General features: G+C 48.0%; 1 protein-coding gene across 4 annotated transcripts in view; it reads right to left on the minus strand.

Annotated features, from left to right (window-relative positions):
- The window catches only part of PTGR1 (prostaglandin reductase 1), a 39,017-nt gene that overhangs the window by 11,788 nt on the left and 4,768 nt on the right, over positions 1 to 22,461 (minus strand). For 2 of the 4 annotated variants that reach the window (XM_039545793.1, XM_039545794.1), the window contains exons 2-5: positions 9,952 to 9,997; positions 5,701 to 5,816; positions 1,109 to 1,154; positions 71 to 130 (exon numbers count right to left, since the gene is read on the minus strand). In XM_039545793.1, coding sequence (XP_039401727.1) covers positions 71 to 130; positions 1,109 to 1,154; positions 5,701 to 5,806 — 212 coding nt within the window. In that variant the 5' untranslated portion in view covers positions 5,807 to 5,816; positions 9,952 to 9,997. Of the gene's footprint in view, positions 1 to 70; positions 131 to 1,108; positions 1,155 to 5,700; positions 5,817 to 6,734; positions 6,941 to 9,951; positions 9,998 to 22,461 lie in introns of those variants that run through there. The other 2 variants (XM_039545795.1, XM_039545796.1) reach the window with 2 other exon arrangements.

The following is a 22,461-nucleotide window of genomic DNA, read 5'->3' on the forward strand; positions in this document are numbered from 1 at the left end:
TGACTCTCCTGTATGGAAAGATGATAGTGAGTTAGGAAAAAAGATATCAAGCAACGAATGAAAACCTTACCTAGCAACTTGGCTGCCTATCATTACGTCTCCCTCTTTCATCAATCTCCTACTATAAGGTCTGAAACACACAAAATGGAGATAGAGCCTTAATTAAGTGCAAAACAGTCACTACAGATTAGTGTCCATTTTCTGATTAAGACCCAGTGCACCGAGGTTCTCACTGCTGACTATGCCAGATATCTGCAGAGAGACAGAGAGAGAGTTACGTTCTCATTTTAACAAAAATAAAATACTGTTCCTAGCCAACCACTCATGAGAGTGGAGATGCCCCTTGATCAACTACCGGGCTGGGATAACTTATTACAAAATGCTAGTCCCCTGCCATTACGCGGTTACAGTTACAATTGGAGAACAGAGCTAGTACCTTCACGATAAGGCATGGGTCAGGGACTCAGAAGAACTGGGTTTAATTCTTGGTTCTACCGCAGACTTCCTTTGTGACTTTAATCTCTCTGTGCCTCAGTTCCCCATCTATAAAATGGAGATAACACTTCCATTCTCATGCCCCTTCTCTATCTATTTAGACTAAACTCTTCAGGGCAGGGAGTGTCTCTTGCTGAGTGTAGACACAGCACCTAGCGGAGTGGAGCCTTGAGCTCAGTTGAAATCACTAGGTTCTGTTGGAATATAAATAGTAATAATAATAATTAGGACTTGCAGCATAGATGAACAGAACAGCGTTTCACCTGAGCTCCCAAACGGTCCGTTCAAATCCAGTAAAGCCCAGTGAAATTCTATGGCTGTAGTGTAGTTATTGCACAATTCAGTCTGTCTACTCTGCATGACTGAGCTGCACTTTAGTCTCATGTTGTGGAAGTGGGGAGGATACTGTGCTGTAACCAGCTTCACCAATGTGGTCGTTGCTACAGTGTAGACATTGGGGAAGACATAGGTGGGGCTCTGGTGTTTCTATAGGGCAGGTAGTCCCTGAGAGGACTGTGGAAAGCCAGATGCTCTCAATAAGCACTGCTTTTAGGATTCAAAATAGCAATTCAAAGTAGTAAACTAAACTAAAAAGGAAGAAAGAAAAGCGTACCTCATGTAAGGATCAACACTGAGAAACACAGATTCAAACAGCACATCTGCAATAAAAAGGATTAGCGGTTACATTAGGACCTACAGTAAGTAAATATCAAATGTTACAAGACAGTGCACTGACCTATGGCAAAGTGCTCTGGATTCCCTTCAGGGCTGCTAAGCGAAAGTGACAGAGATCAAATCGAGTTTCTAGGCTTTGTCTAAGTTACTGCTACACAGTTAGCAGAGAAGGCAAAGGGACGTAGCTTTCTGTTTTGTTTTTGAGACCATTGTGGAAGGAAAGTTTCTGGGACACGCAGCCTGTCTTCCTTTCCTGTGCCCCAGGGATGGGCAACTGGGGCCCCAGAGGCCGCATACAGCCAGATAGAGCATTTTATTTGGCCCGCCATGGGTGTAGCCACAGGTGGGCCTGAGTGGAGCATCGCCCACCCAGTTAGACTCCAGGCCCATCCAAATCAGAGCCTGAGAGGAGGTGGCTCTGCCTGCACCCAGAGTGAGGGAAGCAGCAAGAGGCTCTGCCAGCCCCGAACAGAGGATGCTGAAAGAGGGAGAGAGGCGGCTCTCCCCACCTCCCCGAGTAAGGGCAGGAGGAGGAGGCAGCTCCTCAGTCACAGCGGGATCCCTCCAGGATGGCCCTAATGGACAGCGCCTGGGGTTACCGAGCAAGAGCTGTGCATCCCGGGTGGCAGGGACTGGGGCAGGGGTGGTGTCTGGGGGCACGGGCTTGTCCACATTCCTGGAGATGGTGGAGCTGAACATGAGCGGGCAGGTTTCTCTGCTGGTGGGCTCTTCTGCACACTGAAAAATGGTCAGTCAGTGAAGGATGTGTGTTTAACCTGGGGCTTTGGGGTGGGGGGGTTGTAGTTAAAGGTTGGTCTATAAGGGGCTGTTATATTTAAGAACACTTCTTTTACATGGTTAATACACAGATAATTATATGCTAACATGCTGTACTGTAGCAAACATTTCTAAGTTATGCAATACGTTATCTCTAACAAAAAACAAAATCAGTATGGCCTGCCAAAGGGTTTCAGTGGACTCTGCAGCCCTCTACCACCTTAGCATTGCCCATCCTTGCTATATCCCGTTCCTTTGCAAGAAGCTCAGAAGTCCAGGCACCCACACAGAGAACTGTTACCTTTAAAGACCCTTTATTACCATTATTCAGCCAACAGAGGGTGCTGACAGACCACATTCACACACCCGTAGGCCCCAAGGCAGATTACTTGGACATAAATAAACATTAATACCCCATTTACTTTTTCTCCCTTAAATTTCAAAGAGAGGATGTTGTTTGGTAATTTTGGACCACTCTGATTTGGTTTGTTTAACATAAGTGTTTTACAATAATAAATGGTATTAGAAAAGTTATCATTTAAAAGCAATTAATACCGGGGCGCAGGGGTGAGAGATTGGGCTTGGAGGTGTCTTTGTTAACAAACTCTTGCTGTTACTGATTGCAACCCAGCCATCAGAGAACTGTGCAAGTACATGAAAGCCAGAAAGTTAAACGGCTTAGTCTCTTTGCATTCAAAGCCATTTAAGTAGCAGGGAGGGAAAGCTGCTTTTTAAAAATAACATTACTTTAACCTAAAGGTCTCCCCAGCTCCACTTTAAGGATTTAAAAGGGAAGGGAAAGACCAAATAAGTTTTCTTAAATACGGGCAGGAATGGAATTGTATTTTTTAAGAGTCCCTGCAAACTGGTTTCTTCCTTTTTAATGGATGTACATTTCAAACCTGCCATCTGCAACCATATCCAGATGTTTTAACATCATCTCTATGATATTCTTAATCATGTAACAGATATATTAGGTAATGCTGCATCATTCCTTAATGCCCAAATGTATGGCTAGTGCCAAAGGCAAGGAAACACTTGTTGCAACTATTTATATATTCAGATTGTAAAAAAAACAATGCACAATCCCAGGCACATGTAGGTCCATTTTATGTTGTGTCTCTGGGCAGGCAATGTATTAAAAATCCTTGGATTTTTGTAAATTCCCCTGGAATGACTGCTGGAAATGGCCAGGTAGCATGGAATGGAGAGGGGTGAAATAGTAAGCGTGACACACATGGATGTTCACCAGAGACTGAAGAGACAGGTCCATTTCTCTCTGGACAGTGTTGGGAGCATTGCTTTAAAAATGCAGAAATTCAGGAATATGGCCTAGTCAATCAGCGGGAATTTTCTAATTTTGCCAACTCTGCTAAGTTATGCATTAGGGGTACAGTAAGCAGCCTGTGTTTCCATAGAGCCTTACAAATAGATTGGACAGACAGCCAGAGGAGACATGGCTCCCTTTCTCTGGGCTCAAAGCCCTTTCTGCTCTTGTAACCCCCTTAGGGTGTGTCCACACTGCAATTAGACACCTGCAGCTGGCCAGTGCCAGCTGACTCAGGCTCCCAGGGCTCGGGCTAAATAGCTGTTTAACTGCAGTGCCAACTTATGGGATCAGGCGGAAGCCTGGGCTTTAGGACCTTGTGAGGTTGGAGGACCCAGAACTCGCCAGCCCAAACATGAAACAGCCCCTTAGAGCCTGGGTCAGCTGGCACAGGCCAGACGCGGGCGTGTAATTACAGTGTAGCCAGACCCCTAGGGTTTAGAGAGCATGGCCCACGAGGCAGAGGCAGCACTGGTTGTTCCAGGGGAGGGCTGGAAAGAGGGAGAGTGACGGAGGTGCGGGTGTCTCTGTAGCTCCAGCTCTCCTGAGAGGAACAAACCGGAGCTGGATCCAGTATCGCTGCTGCCCAGGGCTGTATGGGGCCATGAGTACTGGGGTTTGTGACCTTGCATTGGGAAAAAGGAGAGAGGCTGCAGCTAGCGACGTGGGGAGGTTGTCACTCTGGATGGGTTTGCAGAGACCCGCAGAAGAGGGCACCGGAGGAGTTTGTTGGGGAAAGTTTACTGGTGTCGAAGATGACCAGGAGCACCCAAGACTCGCTGCCAGACTGGAACTTTGCCCAGGACTCCCAAACTCTTGGTCTAGACGCACTGGTCAGTGTCTGTTCCTTCATACTGGGGTACCATTGAGCACATGGGTCTGTGTGTTGCATGTAACCCTGTTTTACTGCTCCCACTATCTTCTCCCCCTGTTGTTTTTCTCCATTCATCCCCCTGTAAACAAATATTTCCCTTTCCTAAATTGCTGTGCTATGCAGGGGGTGGGATGCACCTTTTTTCTCCCTCCTCCCCCACACACACTGCAGGGGGTTTGGAGCAGGTGCTCCTGGGAGGGAGATTCCCTGCTGTGTTCCTGTGCACACCTTTTCTTGGCTGGAGCCACTCTGCAGAGTGGACTCCATCTTGGCCAGGAAGGCACGACAACTGCACTATTATTTTTTTTTTTAATAAAAATCCAGACATGAGTGTTCTGTTGAATGAGGCCTGCCTTCTGGCAGGGAGCACAGGGCAAGCTTCCAGGTTTGCTGTGTCAATAATAAGGCTTGAAACATCTGCCAGATCCCTTCTGGCTGGAGAATTAAACCTGCCAGCCAGAAAAGAGATCAAGGACAGGTTTGAAATGGGGGCAAAAGGCACCAGTGGGTCCAGGAGCAATGTCCTGGTGAAAGCCCAGTCCCCCCGCTACTGGCTTAGGGCCTCCATCTTTCATGTCAATCTCTGGCTAGCAGGCGTTTCATGCTGGAAGGGAAGAGTTTGCTGTATCTTTTCCCCACTCCAGGGATTCCTGGTTAGTGTGAGGACAGGTGTCGACTACTCTACTTTTTGGGCCCAACTCCCTAGTGAATAACTGCAGCATACGCACATCTGCCACTGTCCCAGGCAGCAGCACCAGCACAAAAATGACATAATTCTCCATAATTTCTCTGCTGCCCACAGGGTTCTGACTAGAAGCAGTGAAAGTGACCAGTCTTGTTAATTTCATTCCCCTTCTGTATGATCAGTCTCTGCCGGTCTGCAGACTGAGGAAGAGAACACTATAATCGATTCATGTTCGGAAGGTTATCTTTACAATGTGATGGCGTAATTTAAAAAAATAAATAAAACTTTACATTCCATAGACTTCCGCACCTTAGGCCGCCAAACTCATCAGGTCAAATTTTCTGCTTGTCACTGGCTTGTGGCCAAGTGGAATTTTCAAGTCCTGGTTAGCAGTACATAGCTCTCAGTACATCTTTGTAGCAGACACGCACACCCCCCCGCCCCCAGCCCACAAGACATTCTTACTCATTTGCAGTCAACTGGGTGGGTCTGCTACCAGACCCCTAAGGGTAAGGATGGGGATTTTCAAAAGCACCCAGCATTGATCTAACTCCCACCAAAGTCAGTGACTGATTGATTTCAGTGGAAGCAGAGACGGGTGAATGCGGAGCACTTTAGAAAATCCCACCCTAAATGTTTGCTCATCCATGTGAACACTGCTGAGCCAGGGATTCAGCACGTGAACCTCGGGGGATTCTTTGTCGAGTCACACGACTCCAGATCTTTGCCAAATCCCAGCCCGCTCGTCCTTTTGTAAAGCTCAGTTCACAGAAATGTATTAATTATTCTAGATTTGCACACTGCGCTATGAGTAGAAAGACAAAATATAGTCCTAACACCAGCTACATGAAGGAACATGCTCCTTACCTCCATCCTTTAGCTTTGGCAGCTCCACCTCTTTCAGCTCAAAGTCACTTGTTTTGGGGAAGCCCTCAAAATGCTTTCGCAGCGTCCAAGACTTGGCTCTCACCATCCTGTACCACCTGCATGAGAAGACAGCCCAACCAAAATCAAAAGCTGGAATACAAATGGCTGCACAGCCATTCTGACCCCGCTCCTCGAGCCCCCCGCTGCACGATTAGATATTGTCCGGCACCCATGCCTGAGCATCTCCATCTCTGTGCTTAACCATTTCAGGCTAAGCACTGACCCTGAAAACATACTAAGAGTTTGTCAAGTCTTTTATACGTGCACTTACCAAAGTTTACTATTTTTTAAAGTACCTTTCCCTGTCTCGGTGAAGGACGCCCGAGAGCTGTCTTAGTTACTCCAGGGACCTTTCTAGTCCTAGAAAAGCCCAGGAACGGGAGGGCATAAAGGCGGCTTACAGTCATCTCAGCCCCCACTCCGCTTGGCTGTGAATTCTGTGCCACAGTTCTTAAAGACACAGCACAGAATCTCATCCATATATTCTAAAAGAAATCTAAAAAGGTGGCAGCCTGATTGGCTATAAATCCTCAATTAAAGGATTTTCCTTTTACCAGTTAAAATCTACAAATTCAGCCTGGTTAAATGGACTCAGCACTGAAAACCAATTGTTAACCCGTTTTAGCCAAAGTTCAAATCACAGCTGCAAAGGCAAATAAAGCCTCTACATTTTAACCCTGATACCGTGGCTAACACTTCCCCACATGTCTGCCAATAGGTGGTACAAAACAGATTGATACACCTGATAAACACAGATTTTAATAATCAAATGTTTCAAACAATGACATTAGAGTTTCTCAAGTTTCGAAGTACAGCACGTTAAACTGAGAACACCCTTTAATCGGTGTTTTCCATAAGACAATCCTAGGGAACTTTCCCAGGTGAATCTGACATGCACAGCCTCTTTTATACCCTTCAAAAAATTGGATGGACCCTCCCCTCGACAAAAGAAAAAGAGAAAAGTGGATACTTATTATAAAGATTTGCACTCTCTTCAGCTCCTGCTGGTAAGGAACCAGGTGGTGTTCTGCAGGCTGCTTTTGTCAACAGGCTCAGCGGATCAGAGCAGAAGCCCAGTCAGAGACTGGAATGGCCAACCTCGGGATATCGAGGTTTCTTCTCTGCAAAGTGATCCGTCTTACAGATTCTGGAACCTCAGTCTTTCCTCAAGTGGCAAAGATCTCTGCTTTTATCCACAATGGATATGAATTTCCCTTGCCCCGCCCTACAGGGCCTATCTTCAAACTATTAGCAAATCAGGTTCACAAGTGATTGGACTTAGTCCAAGCAAGTGTCAATTAGTTCATTTGTAGACAAAGTTCCAATTCAGCAAACATTAACTCATAAAAGGGTCACCCCATGACTAAGCAACTTTAAATACATGAAACATTCGCAGGTCACCCTGACTGCTGATCCAGGAGTCTTCCAAAAAAAAATATTGCCATTCAGACAACAGACACTGCTTTGGGGGCAGCTGGCAAGAGTCCACTGGAGATATCATCTCACTAGCTTTTATGGAAAGTCCAATACAAAAATCCAATCATTCAAAATTAACCTAAAAAAAACAAAACTAAAACCAGTCACTCAATGCATCCAACCATTAGCAGAACAAAAATGGGTCCAAACATATGACACACACCACTACTACCACTTTCTCCTTGTTATTCTCAAAGCAGGCCTATGTTCTTACTCTTTTTTTTGCAGACAAAGCAATTTCAGCAACTTTTCTGTTTTAGAACTCCGTTCTGTTTTCGCAAATTTTATTTTTAACCTATATCTTTCGGTCAAAATGTACTTTAAAGACCACAATAAGAAAAAAACAACCCTATTTATCTTTAAACACATTTTTGTTTCCTAGGGCCCATGGGTAAAGTTTTCAAAAGCACCAAAATGATTTAGGAGCCTAAGCAAATTTCAATGAGACGTAGGTTCTTGAGGCTTGGATCCTCAAAGGTATTTAGGTCCCTAACTCTCATTGATTTCATGGAAGTTAGGTACCTAAATAACTGAGGATTTGAGTGTTTATTCCTTTTGAAAATGGGGCTTAGGCTTATGAAGTCATTTAGGCTCTTTGGAAATTTTGACCATATATACCTATATAGACTCGTTATTTCTAACAATAGTCTCTGATTATCCACCTAGTATTGCCACTCTCCTTTAGCAGTCAACAAGCTGTTAAATATTAATAAGCTTTGGCACTTCACCGCATTGTAGTGAATTGTGTGGCGAGAGAGAGCCTCCGAACAGACTTCACTATCTTGGGCTTTACTGAGGGGCCCAATCACTCTTTCCTGTCACAATAACCACCAAGTTCAAAGTCTATGCAGGATTTACCAAGCTGAGAGAATCAGCACAAAGCACCAGGCCTACCTACAAACAAGCCAAGACAGCAGTCTTAGGGAATGGTGACTTCGCAGTTAAACACTTTGCACCAATTTCAGATACTAAAAGGCACAAGTGTGGGGTTTGTGGTAGGCCAGTGGAGAACATACACAAGGTACATTACTTTGGCCCGCTTAAAAAAAAAAAAAAAGAACCCCACCACAATCCCAGACATTCATTGGCATTCAGCAACCGTACATGTTGCACAAGTGGATTAACTGATTTCACAAATAGCCAGCAATACTCATCCACCGTGTCAAAGATTAGAAGCGAGCACCTTACGTGCAGGAAAGAGGATAAACCTATATGACACCATGAATTCCCATTCACTGTTTGTCTGCACCTGCTTTAGACACCCTAAATCCCAGCAAGAACACTACTCCTTTCACTTCAGGTTCTGTCTTTCCCATACAGCCCCTACGCATCTAAGGTTATTAACAGAGCCACCTTAAAAACAGCTCCCCGTAATCAATTATTGCGTGATCGGGATTAGAGGAAAAGCCAAATGGTATTGTTATCTGCGGCAATGAGCTCGCTGAACACAAACAAAAGAGCAGGAACTCACTCACCCACTTTGATATACACCTGATCTGTAAATACAAAATGTCAGCCCTCACAGCTGCACCAATATGTCTTAAAGAGTTATTGTACGAGTAGAACCTAAGGAAACGAGACTCATTTCGCTTGGTGATTTTTTAAAATCCAGTCAGCATGAAAAACATTGGCCAAACTTTGTCCTGACTTACCCCCTGCACTTCACACGAATCATATGTTTAATACAGCTCACAATCCTAGAGATCATTTGCTGTGTCAATTTCTTTTAAAAACACTTCAGCTCACCTACGAGCTGATTCTTTAAGAGCGTCTGTAACTGTGTCCAGATTACTATGTCCACTTTAGACTGGGAATAAAACCACTCAGCCATTGCACTCCATGTCTGCAGCTCACAGATGCACTTGAAGCCCTTGGTTTTGCCTGAGGTTCACAGAACACTGAATATGACATGCTGCCTTATGCTGCTTTATTGTTAAACCAAAGGAGTTCTCTTTAAACATATATAATAATTAGAATTCTCTACTGAATAGCTCTATAGATACTTCTGTATCTGCACAACAGATATACAATTAGCAAAATTACGTTTAATGGCTATTAAGGCTGGACATACCCCAGCCACCAAAAATCTTATAAGAACGGAAAAGACTTGTACATTCCTTTCCACCTACATATTGCTTGCAGTGCTATTGATAACATATTCCAACACTCCATAAGGTTTTTGCTTCCATCTCCAACAGATACCCAAAAGTAATGCGTATCCTGATTTCACCTAAATCACACTGTAAAGCAAAGTTTTAAGTTACCAAGTTTGCTTTTATGTCAATTGTATCAACAGATCAGCACATTTGACTGTCCCACATTCCAGGCATTTGGGAAGTTATTCTGTCTTAACGTAGCTGAGCTGATTTAAGGTTTCGTGTCAGCGTGAAACTTTGTTTCATTCCTTTGTCAGTTAATATTGTTTCTCCCTGGATTCTTTATTTATTGTAAATTTTGAGTCAGACTCTGGTTTGGTTTTGCTGCCAATCTCAGTTCATTTGGCCGTACTGCTGTGTGTGTTAGACCAAGGTCTGTTTTGTTCATATTCTCTCTGAAACGGCTTAGAAGCTTTCAGACATGCATGACTGAAATGAAAATGTTTATTCCTGAGCACAATATATCCACTATGCAATAGTTCAGTGGTGGTTTTGAGTTGTAGGCAGATGCCCAGAGTTAAAAAAAACAGATAAATTATTCAGGGAAACAATATCTTACCTTGTTACCGCTCTTCCTTACCAGGTCTATGCAGTTGTTTGACACTCTAAAAATAATAACAACAACAATACTTAAAGAAGGACCCATCAGTGAAACAACCTGAAGGACTTTATAAATACTAGACTGTACAGGTTATAGTCTGGAGCTGACATCAGGGGACTGGACAGTATCAGACATTATGGGAGCTGCTTCTGGCTCCGTCAATGATTTGATAAGTGATCTTGGTTATGTCACTTAAGGATTGATATTTTGACCAAGGACAGAAACTGTGGGTCCCATTGAAGCCTATGTGCATGTCATATCCCCCATTGGCAATATGGGAATAATAATGCTTTCCTACCTTCATAAAGCACTTTCAGATCCATGGGGGAAAATGTGCAATATAAGTGCCAAGAATTAATAATGAAATTATTTGCAGGACAAATTCTTGACACTGCATAGAATCATAGACTTTAAGGTCAGAAGGGACCATTATGATCATCTAGTCTGACCTCCTGCACAACGCAGGCCACAGAAACTCACCCACCCACTCCTGTATCAAACCTATGTCTGAGCCATTGTGGAATTGCTAACCTGTCATGACAATGCGTTATAGGACAATGACATTGCATTCTCAGTTCCTTCAAGCTGACAGGATATCACAGTGCAAAAATGCAAAGTCATCATGTGTCAGTGCTGCACTACACCGTAACATCATGATGTTGCAAGGTCAAAATTCAATATTCTATCTTTAAGGTGCCACAAGTACTCCTGTTCTTTTTTCAGAAAACTGAGAACCTCCCATGAATTTTGGAAAGCTGAGGAACTCTACAGTACTAAAAAGCCCATTAAAATCTATAATGTCTGGACATATACAAAACTAAATTGTAAAACCATGGGTATCTTATAGCCCAGAATATTTCAGGAGATTGGTGACTGACAGGATAGACCAGTAGTTTCCAATCCGAGGGTCATGACTTCCAAGGGTCACCAATAGGTTTCAGGGGGCTTTAACTACCAGATCTTTTTTCTAGCCCATTGGGTCATGGAGAAAACTTGAAAACCATAAGCCAAGAGTCAACTGCTTTAGAATGGGAATGATGCCCTGGCTAAAATCCACAGACCGCCAGAAACAATAGCTCTAAGAGGTATGACTGCCCCATTAGTCACAGCCAGCAACCAGTGCACTCTAATTCTGTGGCGTGGAATGTGGCGTTTTTCCAACAAGCCACAGAATTCTCCATTTTGCTGCAGCCAGGAGCCTGACATTTTGCTTCTTCTCCCTGTCCTAATGGGATCTGTATGCAGATGCCTTACTCTCCAGCCCTCCCCTCAAAGGGAAAGGAATTGGATTGCAGTTTATGTACCCCTGCTCTGTTCCAGAAAGCAGGGCAGTTGTGACCACCCTCCCTTCAGTGCCGGATGAAGGTATAAGATAACTAAAGCCTGGTCTACACTAGGCGTTTAAATCAGTTTTAGGAGCGTAAAACCGATTTAACGCCACAACCGTCCACACTAGGAGGCACCTTATATCGATTTTAATGGCTCTTTAAACCGGTTTCTGTACTCCTCCCTAACGAGAGGAGTAACGCTAGTATCGGTATTACCATATCGGATTAGGGTTAGTGTGGCCACTGATCGACGGTATTGGCCTCCGGGCGGTATCCCACAGTGCACCAGTGACCGCTCTGGACAGCATTCTGAACTCGGATGCACTGGCCAGGTAGACAGGAAAAGCCCCGCGAACTTTTGAAATTCATTTCCTGCTTCCCCAGCGTGGAGAGCTCATCATCACAGGTGACCACGCACAGCTCATCAGCACAGTTAACAATGCAGTCTCCTGAGAATCGTAAAAGAGCCCCAGCATGGACTGCACGGGAGGTACTGGATCTGATCGCTATCTGGGGAGAGGATTCAGTGCTAACAGAACTGCGTTCCAAAAGACGAAATGAAAAAGTATTTGAAAGAATTTCTAAGGCTATGACGGATAAAGGCCACAGCAGGGACTCAGTGCAGTGCAGAGTGAAAGTTAAGGAGCTCAGACAAGGCTACCAGAAAACCAAAGAAGCAAACGGAAGGTCCGGGGCAGGTCGAAAAACATGCCGCTTCTATGCTGAGCTGCATGGAATTTTAGGGGGCTGCGCCACAAGTACCCCACCCCTGATCGTGGATTCCGAGGTGGGGGTTGTAATCTCTGCCATGGCTGAGGATTATGCAGACGGGGAAGATGAAGATGAAGAAGAGGAGGAAGACCTAGCAGAGAGCACACAGCACTCCGTGAGCCTCAGCAGCCAGGAGCTTTTTATCACCCTGACGGAATTACCGTCCTCCCAGCCCTCACAAGCCACTATCCCAGACAATGACGCCATGGAAGGGAGCTCTGGTGAGTGTACCTTTGCAAATAGCAAACATTGTTTTTTAAGCAAGCCTTTTTTAATGATTGATTTGCCTTGAGGACTTGGGATGCATTCACAGACAGTATAGTTACTTAGAAAAGTTTGTTAACATGTCCGGGATTGAGAGGAAATCCTCCAGGGACATCTCGATGAAGCGCTCCTGTAGGTACTCCAGAAGCCTTTGCAGAAGGTTTCTGGGCAAGGCAGCCTTGTTCCGCCCACCATGGTAGGACACTTTACCATGCCATGCATGTAGCAAGTAATCAGGTATCATTGCGTGGCAAAGCATAGCAGCGTATGGTCCCGGTGACTGCTGGCATTCAAGAAGCATCCGCTCTTTATCTTGTTCTGTTATCCTCAGCAAAGTGATATCGTTCAGGATAACCTGGTTAAAAATCAGGAATTTAAGTAAGGGGGTGGCCATTTTTCTACTGGGTTCGTGGAATGCAGCAGCTTAAAAAAAACACTTTCCCGCACGTAGCGGCCGGGGAGGAGGAGTGAACTGCCGATGATCTTTTCTGTGTTTGGTCACCGGCGATCTTCCCCAAGCTACCAGACACGCAGTGGGTAGGGGGGAGGGGGAAGGTTGTTGATTAGCAGGGAGCTAGCGTGGTATTAGCCATGCGTTGGGGGGGAGGGGTAAATCACTGCAGAAGCCGAAAGACAGTGGCTTACCATGGCCGCATGCAAGCTGAATTCTGATGCCTGGACCTGTGTCTGTGAGATCTGTAACTCCAGAGCTGCAAGCACTCACTATTAAGATGAAAAATGTGACCTTGTAGGGAAATCACATGTGCTAGGTGAATAGTGCTGTTCACTGTGAAAGAGTATAACCATTGTTCTGTAAAATGTATCTTTCTAAATATTTATCTCCCTCATGCAGCTGCAAATTTTTCAACCATCCCTCCTCCATCCCAAAGGCTAGCACAGATAAGGCAGAGGAAAAAGAAGACGCGAGATGAGATGTTCTCGGATATTATGAAAGTTACACGCAATGAAGGAGCTCATCTGAATGAGTGGAAGGACGTGGTTTCAAATTACAGGAAAGAGGCCAGTGAACGTGAGGACAGGAGGGACAACCGAGATGAGAGGTGGCGGCAGGAAGGCTGGCAGGAAAATCAGCGGTGGCGGCAGGAAGATCAGCGGTGGCGGGATGCAACTCTGGGGCTGCTGCGTGATCAAACTGACATGCTCCGGCGTCTGGTGGAGCTTCAGGAACGGCAGCAGGATCACAGAGTGCCGCTGCAGCCCCTGTATAACCACCCTCAACCCTCACCATGTTCCACATCCTCCTCACCCAGACGTGTAAGAACGCGTGGGGGGAGGCTCCGTGTACCCGCCCACTCCACCCCCGTGGACAGCCCAACCAGAAGGATGTCGTTACTCTGAATTTTTTTTTAATGGCCTTCTCCATCCCTCCTATCCTCCTCCCAAACCACACCCTTACTTCTCTCCCTCTTTTTATAATGAATCAATAAAGAATTCATGCTTTTAAATGAGAGTGACTTTATTTGCATAAGTAAGCTGTACTCGAAGGGGAGGGGAGTTGCTTACAGGGACTGAGTCAATCAAGGGGTTGGGTGTTCATCAACAAACACAGCAGTCACACTGTACCCTGGCCATTGATGAAGCTCGTTTTCAAAGCTTCTCTGATGCGCACCGCTTCCTGGTGTGCTCTTCTAATCTCCCTGGTGTCTGGCTGCGCGTAATCAGTGGCCAGGTGATTTGCCTCAGCCTCCCACCCCGCCATAAAGGTCTCCCCCCTCTCACAGAGATTGTGGAGAATACAGCAAGCAGCAATAACATAGGGGACATTGGTTTGGCTGAGGTCTGAGCGAGTCAGTAATGTGCGCCAGCGTGCCTTTAAACGGCCAAATGCACATTCCACCACCATTCTGCACTTGCTCAGCCTGTAATTGAACAGATCCTGACCACTGTCCAGGCTGCCTGTGTATGGCTTCATGAGCCATGGCATCAAGGGGTAGGCTGGGTCCCCCAGGATAACGACAGGCATTTCAACATCCCCAACTGTTATTTTCTGGTCTGGGAAGTAATTCCCTTGCTGCAGCCGTTTAAACAGAGTAGTGCTTCTGAATACGCGAGCATCATGAACCCTCCCTGGCCATCCCACGTGGATGTTTGTGAAACGTCCCTTGTGATCTACCAGTGCTTGCAGCACCATTGAAAAGTACCCCTTCCGGTTTACATACTGGGTGCCCTGGTGCTGCGGTGTCAAGATAGGGATATGGGTTCCATCTATCGCCCCCCCACAGTTAGGGAATCCCAGTGCAGCAAAGCCATCCACTAGGGCCTGCACGTTTCCCAGAGTCACAACCTTCGTAGCAGCAGCTTAGTGATTGCTTTGGCTACTTGCATCACAGCAGCCCCACAGTAGATTTTCCAACTCCAAATTGATTCCCGACTGACCGGTAGCTGTCTGGCGTTGCAAGCTTCCACAGGGCTATCGCCACTCGCTTCTCTACTGTGAGGGCTGCTCTCATCTTGGTATTATGGCGTTTCAGGGCAGGGGCAAGCAAGTCACAAAGTTCCATGAAAGTGCCCTTACGCATGCGAAAGTTTCGCAGCCACTGGGAATCGTCCCACACCTGCAACACAATGCGGTCCCACCAGTCAGTGCTTGTTTCCCGGGCCCAAAATCGGCGTTCAATGGATAGAATCTGCCCCATTACCATCAGGATCTCCAAAGCGCCGGGGCCCGCGATTTGAGAGAATTCTGTGTCTATGTCCTCATCACTGTCATCGCCGCGCTGCCGTATCCGCCTCCTCCTAGCCTCGGTTCGAAGGTCCTGGTTCAGCATATACTGCACGAGCATGCGCGAGGTGTTTAAAACATCCACGATTGCGGTATTGAGCTGAGCAGGGTCCATGCTTGCTGTGCTATGGCGTCTGCACAGTTCACCAAGCAAAAAAGGCGCGAAATGGTTGTCTGCCGCTTTCAGGGAGGGAGGGAGGGGTGAGGCTGTACCCAGAACCACCCGTGAAAATGATTTTTGCCCCATCAGGCACTGCGATCTCAACCCGGAAATGCCAAGGGGCGGGGGAGGCTGCGGGAACTATGGGATAGCTATGGGATAGCTACCCACAGTGCAACGCTTCCGAAATCGACGCTAGCCTCGGACCGTGGACGCACACCACCGATTTAATGTGTTTAGTGTGGCCGCGCACAATCGATTTTATACAATCAGTTTTACTAAACCGGTTTATGTAAATTCGGAATAATCCCGTAGTGTAGACGTACCCTAAACTACAGCTTGGGGCAGTGCTCTTCACTCTTTTTGAAGTGGGGACCACTTTGGCAAAAAACCTTCAATGTGAGAGCCACATCAACCCAACACAGACGGTTGAACGCTCTGAGTTCTTTGTTGGTTGATATGGTACTATTACCGTTATTGATAATATTGCTTGGGCTGCAGGAGGGAGTATAGGGGGCTGGCTCTGGGAGGGGTCTCAGGGCTGGGGCATGGGCTTGGGGTGCAGGAGGGGATGAGGGGTGCAAGCTCTGGGAGGGAGTTTGGGTGCTGGAGGGGACTCCAGTCTGGGGCAGAGTGTTCAGGTGCAGGAGGGGGTACAGGGTGCAGGCTCTGGGAGGGAGGTCATGGCTTGGGCAGGGGCTTTGTGTGCAGGAGTGGCTCTGGGAGGGGGCTCAGGGCTGGGGAAGGGGCTTGGGGTGCAGGAGAGGGCATTGTAGGCTGGCTCTGTATCCTGGAATGGAGACAAGATTTTGGTCTCGATCAGCTGAACCAAGAGAGAGCTCCCACTCCTCAGCCCTAAACTCCACGGTGGAAGTATTTAGGCCCATTACTGGCACCCCGGTGCCGCCGATGGGACCCCCCCTGTGATGTCACACACGGGTTATTGGACAGTGGAGACATACAGGTTGAGGGTGTCCTGGGCACCTTGGGCCTTCCACTGTTAGAACCAGAGGTGCAGAGGCCTATGCCAGTAGCCGAGGGGCCCTCAAAGGAAACCTCTCCATCCGTCGCTCGAGAAGATGTCCCCCCCTACCCCTGCAACAGAGATTCTCAATAGACAGGACAGCATAATAAGTCCCGTAAAATGGTTAACTTATGATGCACCAGAGGTGACTAGTGAGGAACCAATACGTTTAGCACACAGGCTTATGGAAGCCATAGTGGGCTTCCTGAGGCCCTTTGGAGGGAACCAATGAGTTGGTATAATGAGTGTGATTTGTCGGGACGACAAATTCTCGTCTGGGGGGATGATGTAAGCAGAGTCAGAATGACCTCTCCCCTGACATGTGGTGGTGAGCTGTGGAAAAGGACTTCAGGGGCTGATATCGTTTGCGTAGACACACCCACGCTGCCTAGCATGATGGGACTGCTTATTCAAATGGTCACTTTAGCTGCTGTGAGATCCCCAGTCTCTTTGTTATTGGGGCAGGAGTAATAAAGTGTTGTTATCCTGGTGATGTGAATCAAGGACTGTACTTGGCATTTTATGACTGAGGGACTCGCCCTCAACTAAGCAGCACTCACTAGGCAAGGGACATGGGTTCCAAAGCTCAGTGAATTGAGAGAGGTTGGGGACAGGTATCTGTAGGCTGGCTGGCTGGCTGGCTGGCTGGCTGGCTGGCTGGCTGGCTGGCTGGCTGGCTGGCTGGCTGGCTGGCTGGCTGGCTGGCTGGCTGGCTGGCTGGCTGGCTGGCTGGCTGGCTGGCTGGCTGGCTGGCTGGCTGGCTGGCTGGCTGGCTGGCTGGCTGGCTGGCCAAGCAGCGGAGCATGTAAGGTGTTCCCATACCTTCCCCGAGGCTAGTAGGTAAACTTTGCACATGAACTTCTGAACTCTGGGGCTACACTGACCAAGGACAGAAACTGTGGGTGGGGTGACTGTTGGTTTGCTGGACTAAAGAACCAAAGGGAAAAGACACAGCCCAATCTACTCGGGGGTGGGTCTTCTGTTGCTCATGGTTTGTGTTATGAATCCAGTTTGTGGTGTTTCCCCAGCATAATGCCACATTATTTCCCTCCTTTATTAAAAGGTTTTTGCTACACTCACTCTTAGAGGCGCCCGGGGGGTGGTATGTAATCGTCCCAGGTCACTGGGTGGGGGCTTGAGCTGGTTTTGCATTGTGTTATTGAAAAGGAACCCCTAGATACTGAATCCTGCCCTTGTTGCTGCCAACTCTGATGGGCAGAAGGGTTACATATATACGCAATTAGTTCAAAGAATTTGTCTAAAATGTATTTGTCATGAAGTCATTGTTACCAAGAAGGCTGCTGCAAATGAAGATTTAAAACTTCACCTTTCTATATATGCAAATATAAAGCTTTCGTGTTTATATATTCACTGTCCTTTCTGTGAAAATAATAAATTGATTTTTTTAATGATACGGGGCCTCTTACACTTGACATAATTTAGGGCCTCAGAATATCATAATCCGGCCCTGACTCCCTTTCTTATCATTTTCCCCTCCTTTATGGATCTGCCACTTGCAGGCTGACTTTCCTCTCTTGGGGACCCAGACCCAAGCATGCTTTGCTTCTCAGCTACTGTGATATTTCAAAGGAGTTTTCACAGCGGCCGGCAAGGTTTCCTTATGACTAAGGCTACGTTTTAGTCACAGGTATTTTTAGTAAAAGTCACGGACAGGTCACAAGCAGTAAATTAAAAATTCATGGCCCGTGACCTGTCCATGACTTTTACCATGTACCCCTGACTAAAACTTGGGGTGGGGGGGAGCTCGGGGGATGGCTATGGGGGCACCATGGGTGCTCGGGGGGAGGTGCGGCCCGGCCCGGGGGGGCACCGCAGGTGCTCAGGGGGAGCATGGCCCAGGGGGTGCCATGGGTGATGGGTGGAGGGTTGGCAGGGCTGGTCCAGGTCCTCTCCCTGGCGCCTCCTGAGCTCCAGATGCTGCCTCCACTCCACCTCAAGTCCTGGTTCTGCAGCTCCCATTGGCTAAGGGAGGGGAGCCCCACGCCCAGGGAAGCACCAACCCGCACCTCAATCCTCAGCCCTGAGTCCCCCTCCCCCACTCTCAAACTCCTGCTGCTGGAAGGCAGCAGCCTGAGACTGCCCCAGCAGCAGCCAGTGCACCGGGCCCGGGGGATGCCCAAACTGCTCAGGCAGCCCCTGGGCAAGGCACACCAGCCACTGCAGAAGTCACGGAGGTCACGGAAAATCGCGGAATCCATGACTTTCCGTGACCTCTGTGACTAACACGGAGCCTTACTTATGACCATCAAAAGGAGGGAACACTGAGGCATGTGGAGAGGAAGCAATCATAGACTATCAGGGTTGGAAGGATCATCTTTATGTAGGCAGGGGAATAGGCCCGCTATTGTGGGGAACTTTCCTGGCTTATACACTACCCTGGTGAAATGGGCTAGCGAAAGGATCTGAGTCCTCGCTCCCACTTCTTTTACCCAGATGCCTGCCTGACTCCAGGGCTCCCCTTCCACTCTCCTTGTGGCAGAATCCTCTTAACCCCAACAAGGCTGGGCCTAGGATTCCTGGGGGGCTCAACCCCCCAACCTTGCTGTGGTCATGTAGGACAGGGGCTAGGGTGTCCCCACTCTGGGGTGCTCTCTCTGCACTGGATGCTTCCCTGACCCACTGATCATTACATACAGTTCAAAGCAAATACAGTTTATTAAACAGCAATCAATTTTTTAAAAAATAAGGAAAAAATGAAAACAGTTAAAGGAAAACACATCACCGCGCTCTGTGGCACAGGGACATCACAACCAGTATCTCTGGAATGTAAGGGCAGTTCACAGTCTGTTCCTCACAAGTCCCAGGCCTCCTTCTGAGGTTCTGACTGTGCTGCAGGGATGTTGTGGGTCGGACACTTGCTCTGGCAGTGGCCACACGCCCTGATCTCTAGAGTGGCAGGACCCTTCTTCCCAGCGTCACCCCCACCCCATCGGGATTACGATCCCCCTCCAAGTCTGGCCTGCAAGGCGCCTTGGCTGGGGGGTGTCTCCCTGTACTGCGCCTGCTGCCCAGAGTCCCTCTCGCTCTCCCCAGCTGCTCATCTTACCCGGCTCCGGACTGCTCCAGCTCCACTCAGCCTCAGCACTGCTGCTGCTCTGCCTCCAGCCTCCTGAGCTGCTTTTCTGGCCCCTCTGGCTCTGGTTGTTGCAGTTCTCCTCCCAGCACTGGGCTGCTTCTGTGGCTCTGCTCCCAGCCCTGACCTGCTCCCTGGGCTGCTTCTCTGGCTTTTGTTGCTTCGGCTCTTCTCCCAGCACAGATCTGCTCCCTGGGCTGCTTCTCTGGTTCTCTCTGATTGGCGCGACTCTGCTCCCCAGCTCAGCTCGGGCCCCTACTCTCTCCTTAGCTCGATCCCACTCTGTCTGACCCAGGCAGGCAATTCCAGCTCACAGGGAGGACGGGCCCTCCCTGGCCTCTTGACTCCCTTATTAGCCTGCCCGCCCTGCCAATCAGGCTAACCTGTAGCATTGGCCTCTCCCCATTCCCCCTGGGGACTCTCTGTCTCAGGGTGCTGATTTCCCATCGACCCTTCCCCTTTCTTTTGTTACTGGGAGCTAGCCAACCAAAAAACCCCCACTGAGTTTTAGTAAGAGGCCAACAGTCCCTTACATTTACTAAAGAAACCATTATATTCCTTGAGCAACAATGCATGGGTTGACAAAATCAGAAGCCTGTTTTATTAAAAGGCAATGCTGTAATTATGAAAACCTGCATGCATCAGACTTGGGTTCGCTTCCAAGTCTCGTAAAATTGTGGAACCAACAATTACATCGCTCTCTCTCAGCTGTTGTTAATGTTATGTTGGGATCTGCCAGTCAAGCCAAGCAGTTCCTCTTGCCCATGACATAGTCAACTGATGAATTCACAATATGGCTTCCAGTGGTCAGCAGCACCTGTTCAGGAGAGCCACAATTTCTAACCACAACCGGGTGAAACTAGAGATGTGTCTTCTGCCCCACATGTAATATGAGTTCAATACAGGTAGGAAGGATCCATACATGAGGACTCCCTGTATTGCTGTCCATTCAGGGTGCGCTACAAGGTGGAGGTGGGAAATCTTTGACGCTTTCCACCAATCAATTCTTGCAGCCAGGATGGACTGGCATTGCTGTGTTGGTATTTGCACTGATGGTGCCCAAGCTACCACAGAAAAAGACAGTGAACCAAATCCAATCTATTGCACCCCAAGCCATTTGGGCACATTGTTCAACTCCCTGGGAAGCTTTAGCAGCTCACAGGATTCCAGTGGAGCTGAAAAGAGGACTTGATGAGGCTGTAAAAGTTCTGGATTTTTTAATGCATGCCTCTTGGCTATTTTTTGGAAGGAAATGAGCACTCAATACTGGCAGCTCTGGGGTCATTGGCTTTCAAATGACAAAGATCTGAACTGCGTGTCTGAGCACAGAGAATGCATAAGGATTTTCCTGGCTGAATGCAGCTCTGCCGTTGCTAAACAGGTCACTGACCAGCACTGGCTTGCTCAGAGTACTTCTCTCCAGGGGCCGGATAGAAGATGGGTTCTCCACCTCAGGGTTGCAACTCCCAGCACTGTCACCAAGAGGTGGCAAGGAGTTGCAACTACCCTACCCATATTATTAAGTAGGAGGGGGATCCCAGCTAGACAGACAAAGGCCCCCATATCTGTCCTGGTGTAAAAAATGAGGTCCCCACTATGGAAAAGGTTGAGAACAGTGGGACAGACTATCATGCATTCCTAGTGTTGCTACACAGTAAATAAAAATTTCAGGACAAAGGTGCAGCATATATAAAATTATGAAGAAAGAATACAGCATATTTCAGAACATTGGGAACTATGGGAACTATGGGAAATATTGGGAACTATGATCCCAATAACTATGGGCTTGGCTACACTGGAGAGTTGCAGCGCTGGTGGTGGCTTTACAGCGCTGCAACTCACTCACTGTCCACACTTGCAAGGCACATACAGCGCTGTATCTCCCTGGCTACAGCGCTGGCTGTACTCCACCTCGGCCTGGGGAATAATGACTGCAGCGCTGGTGATGCAGCACTGCTCCGCAAGTGTGGCCACCAAAAGCGCTGTTATTGGCCTCCAGAGGTATTCGGAGGTATCCCAGAATGCCTGTTCAGCCACTGTGGGGATATATCATCCCTATGCTGCCTTGGTGGAAAGTTACAGCAGCAGGCCAGAAGGACAGAGGGGTTAGATAAAGTTGTTGTGAGAAAGTAGGGAGCTAGCCAGGAGGAGGCAGGCACCAGATGGCCTGGCTGGGATCGGTTTCAAGGTGATAAACAAGACCATAATCAGATGGATTGCATGGGAAATGGGGAACCAGTGAGCAAAGGGCCATGCATGTGAAAAGCGTGTGTATCGGACTAAGAACCAATCAGCAGCAATGTGATGTTGGTGTGTCTGACGTTTGCTAATATGGAGAAGCCTATATAATATGATGCATTGTACACAATAAATGATTCAGCTTGCAATCATATTGGTTGTTGTGCTTTATCCGGCCCGCATGTAACGCAACAAGCCACTCTGCTCATCAGTTCGAACTCTACTGCCCTGGCCTCAGGTGACCCGCCCTTTAAATGCCCCGGGAATTTAAAAAATCCCCTTCCTGTTTGCTCAGCCAGGTGTGGAGTGCAATCAGTGAATCTTTCCAGATGACCATGCCTCCACGCGCCAAACGAGCCCCAGCATGGAGCAATGTCGAGTTGCTGGACCTCATCAGTGTTTGAGGGGAGGAAGCTGTGCAGTCCCAGCTGCACTCCAGCCGTAGAAATTACGATACCTTTGGGCAGGTATCAAAGGCCATGCTGGAAAGGGGCCATGACCGGGACGCGCTTCAGTGCAGGGTTAAAGTGAAGGAGCTGCGGAGTGCCTATTGCAAAGCCCATGAGGGAAACCGCCGTGCCGGTGCTGCCCCCACGACCTGCCGTTTTTACAAAGAGCTGGACACAATACTTGGGGGTGACCCCACTGCCAATCCGAGGACCACGATGGACACTTCAGAGCGGGGAGGGGAAGGAGGAGGAGGGGAGGGAGGAGGAAACCGAGAGTGAGGGTACTGGGGTGAGGGGAGACACCCCGGAGTCCCCGGAGGCATGCAGCCAGGAGCTCTTCTCAAGCCAGGAGGAAGGTAGCCAGTCGCAGCAGCTGGTACTTGGTGGAGGACAAACA

This window comes from Mauremys reevesii, linkage group 6 (assembly GCF_016161935.1).
Source record: "Mauremys reevesii isolate NIE-2019 linkage group 6, ASM1616193v1, whole genome shotgun sequence".
NCBI lineage: Eukaryota > Metazoa > Chordata > Testudines > Geoemydidae > Mauremys > Mauremys reevesii.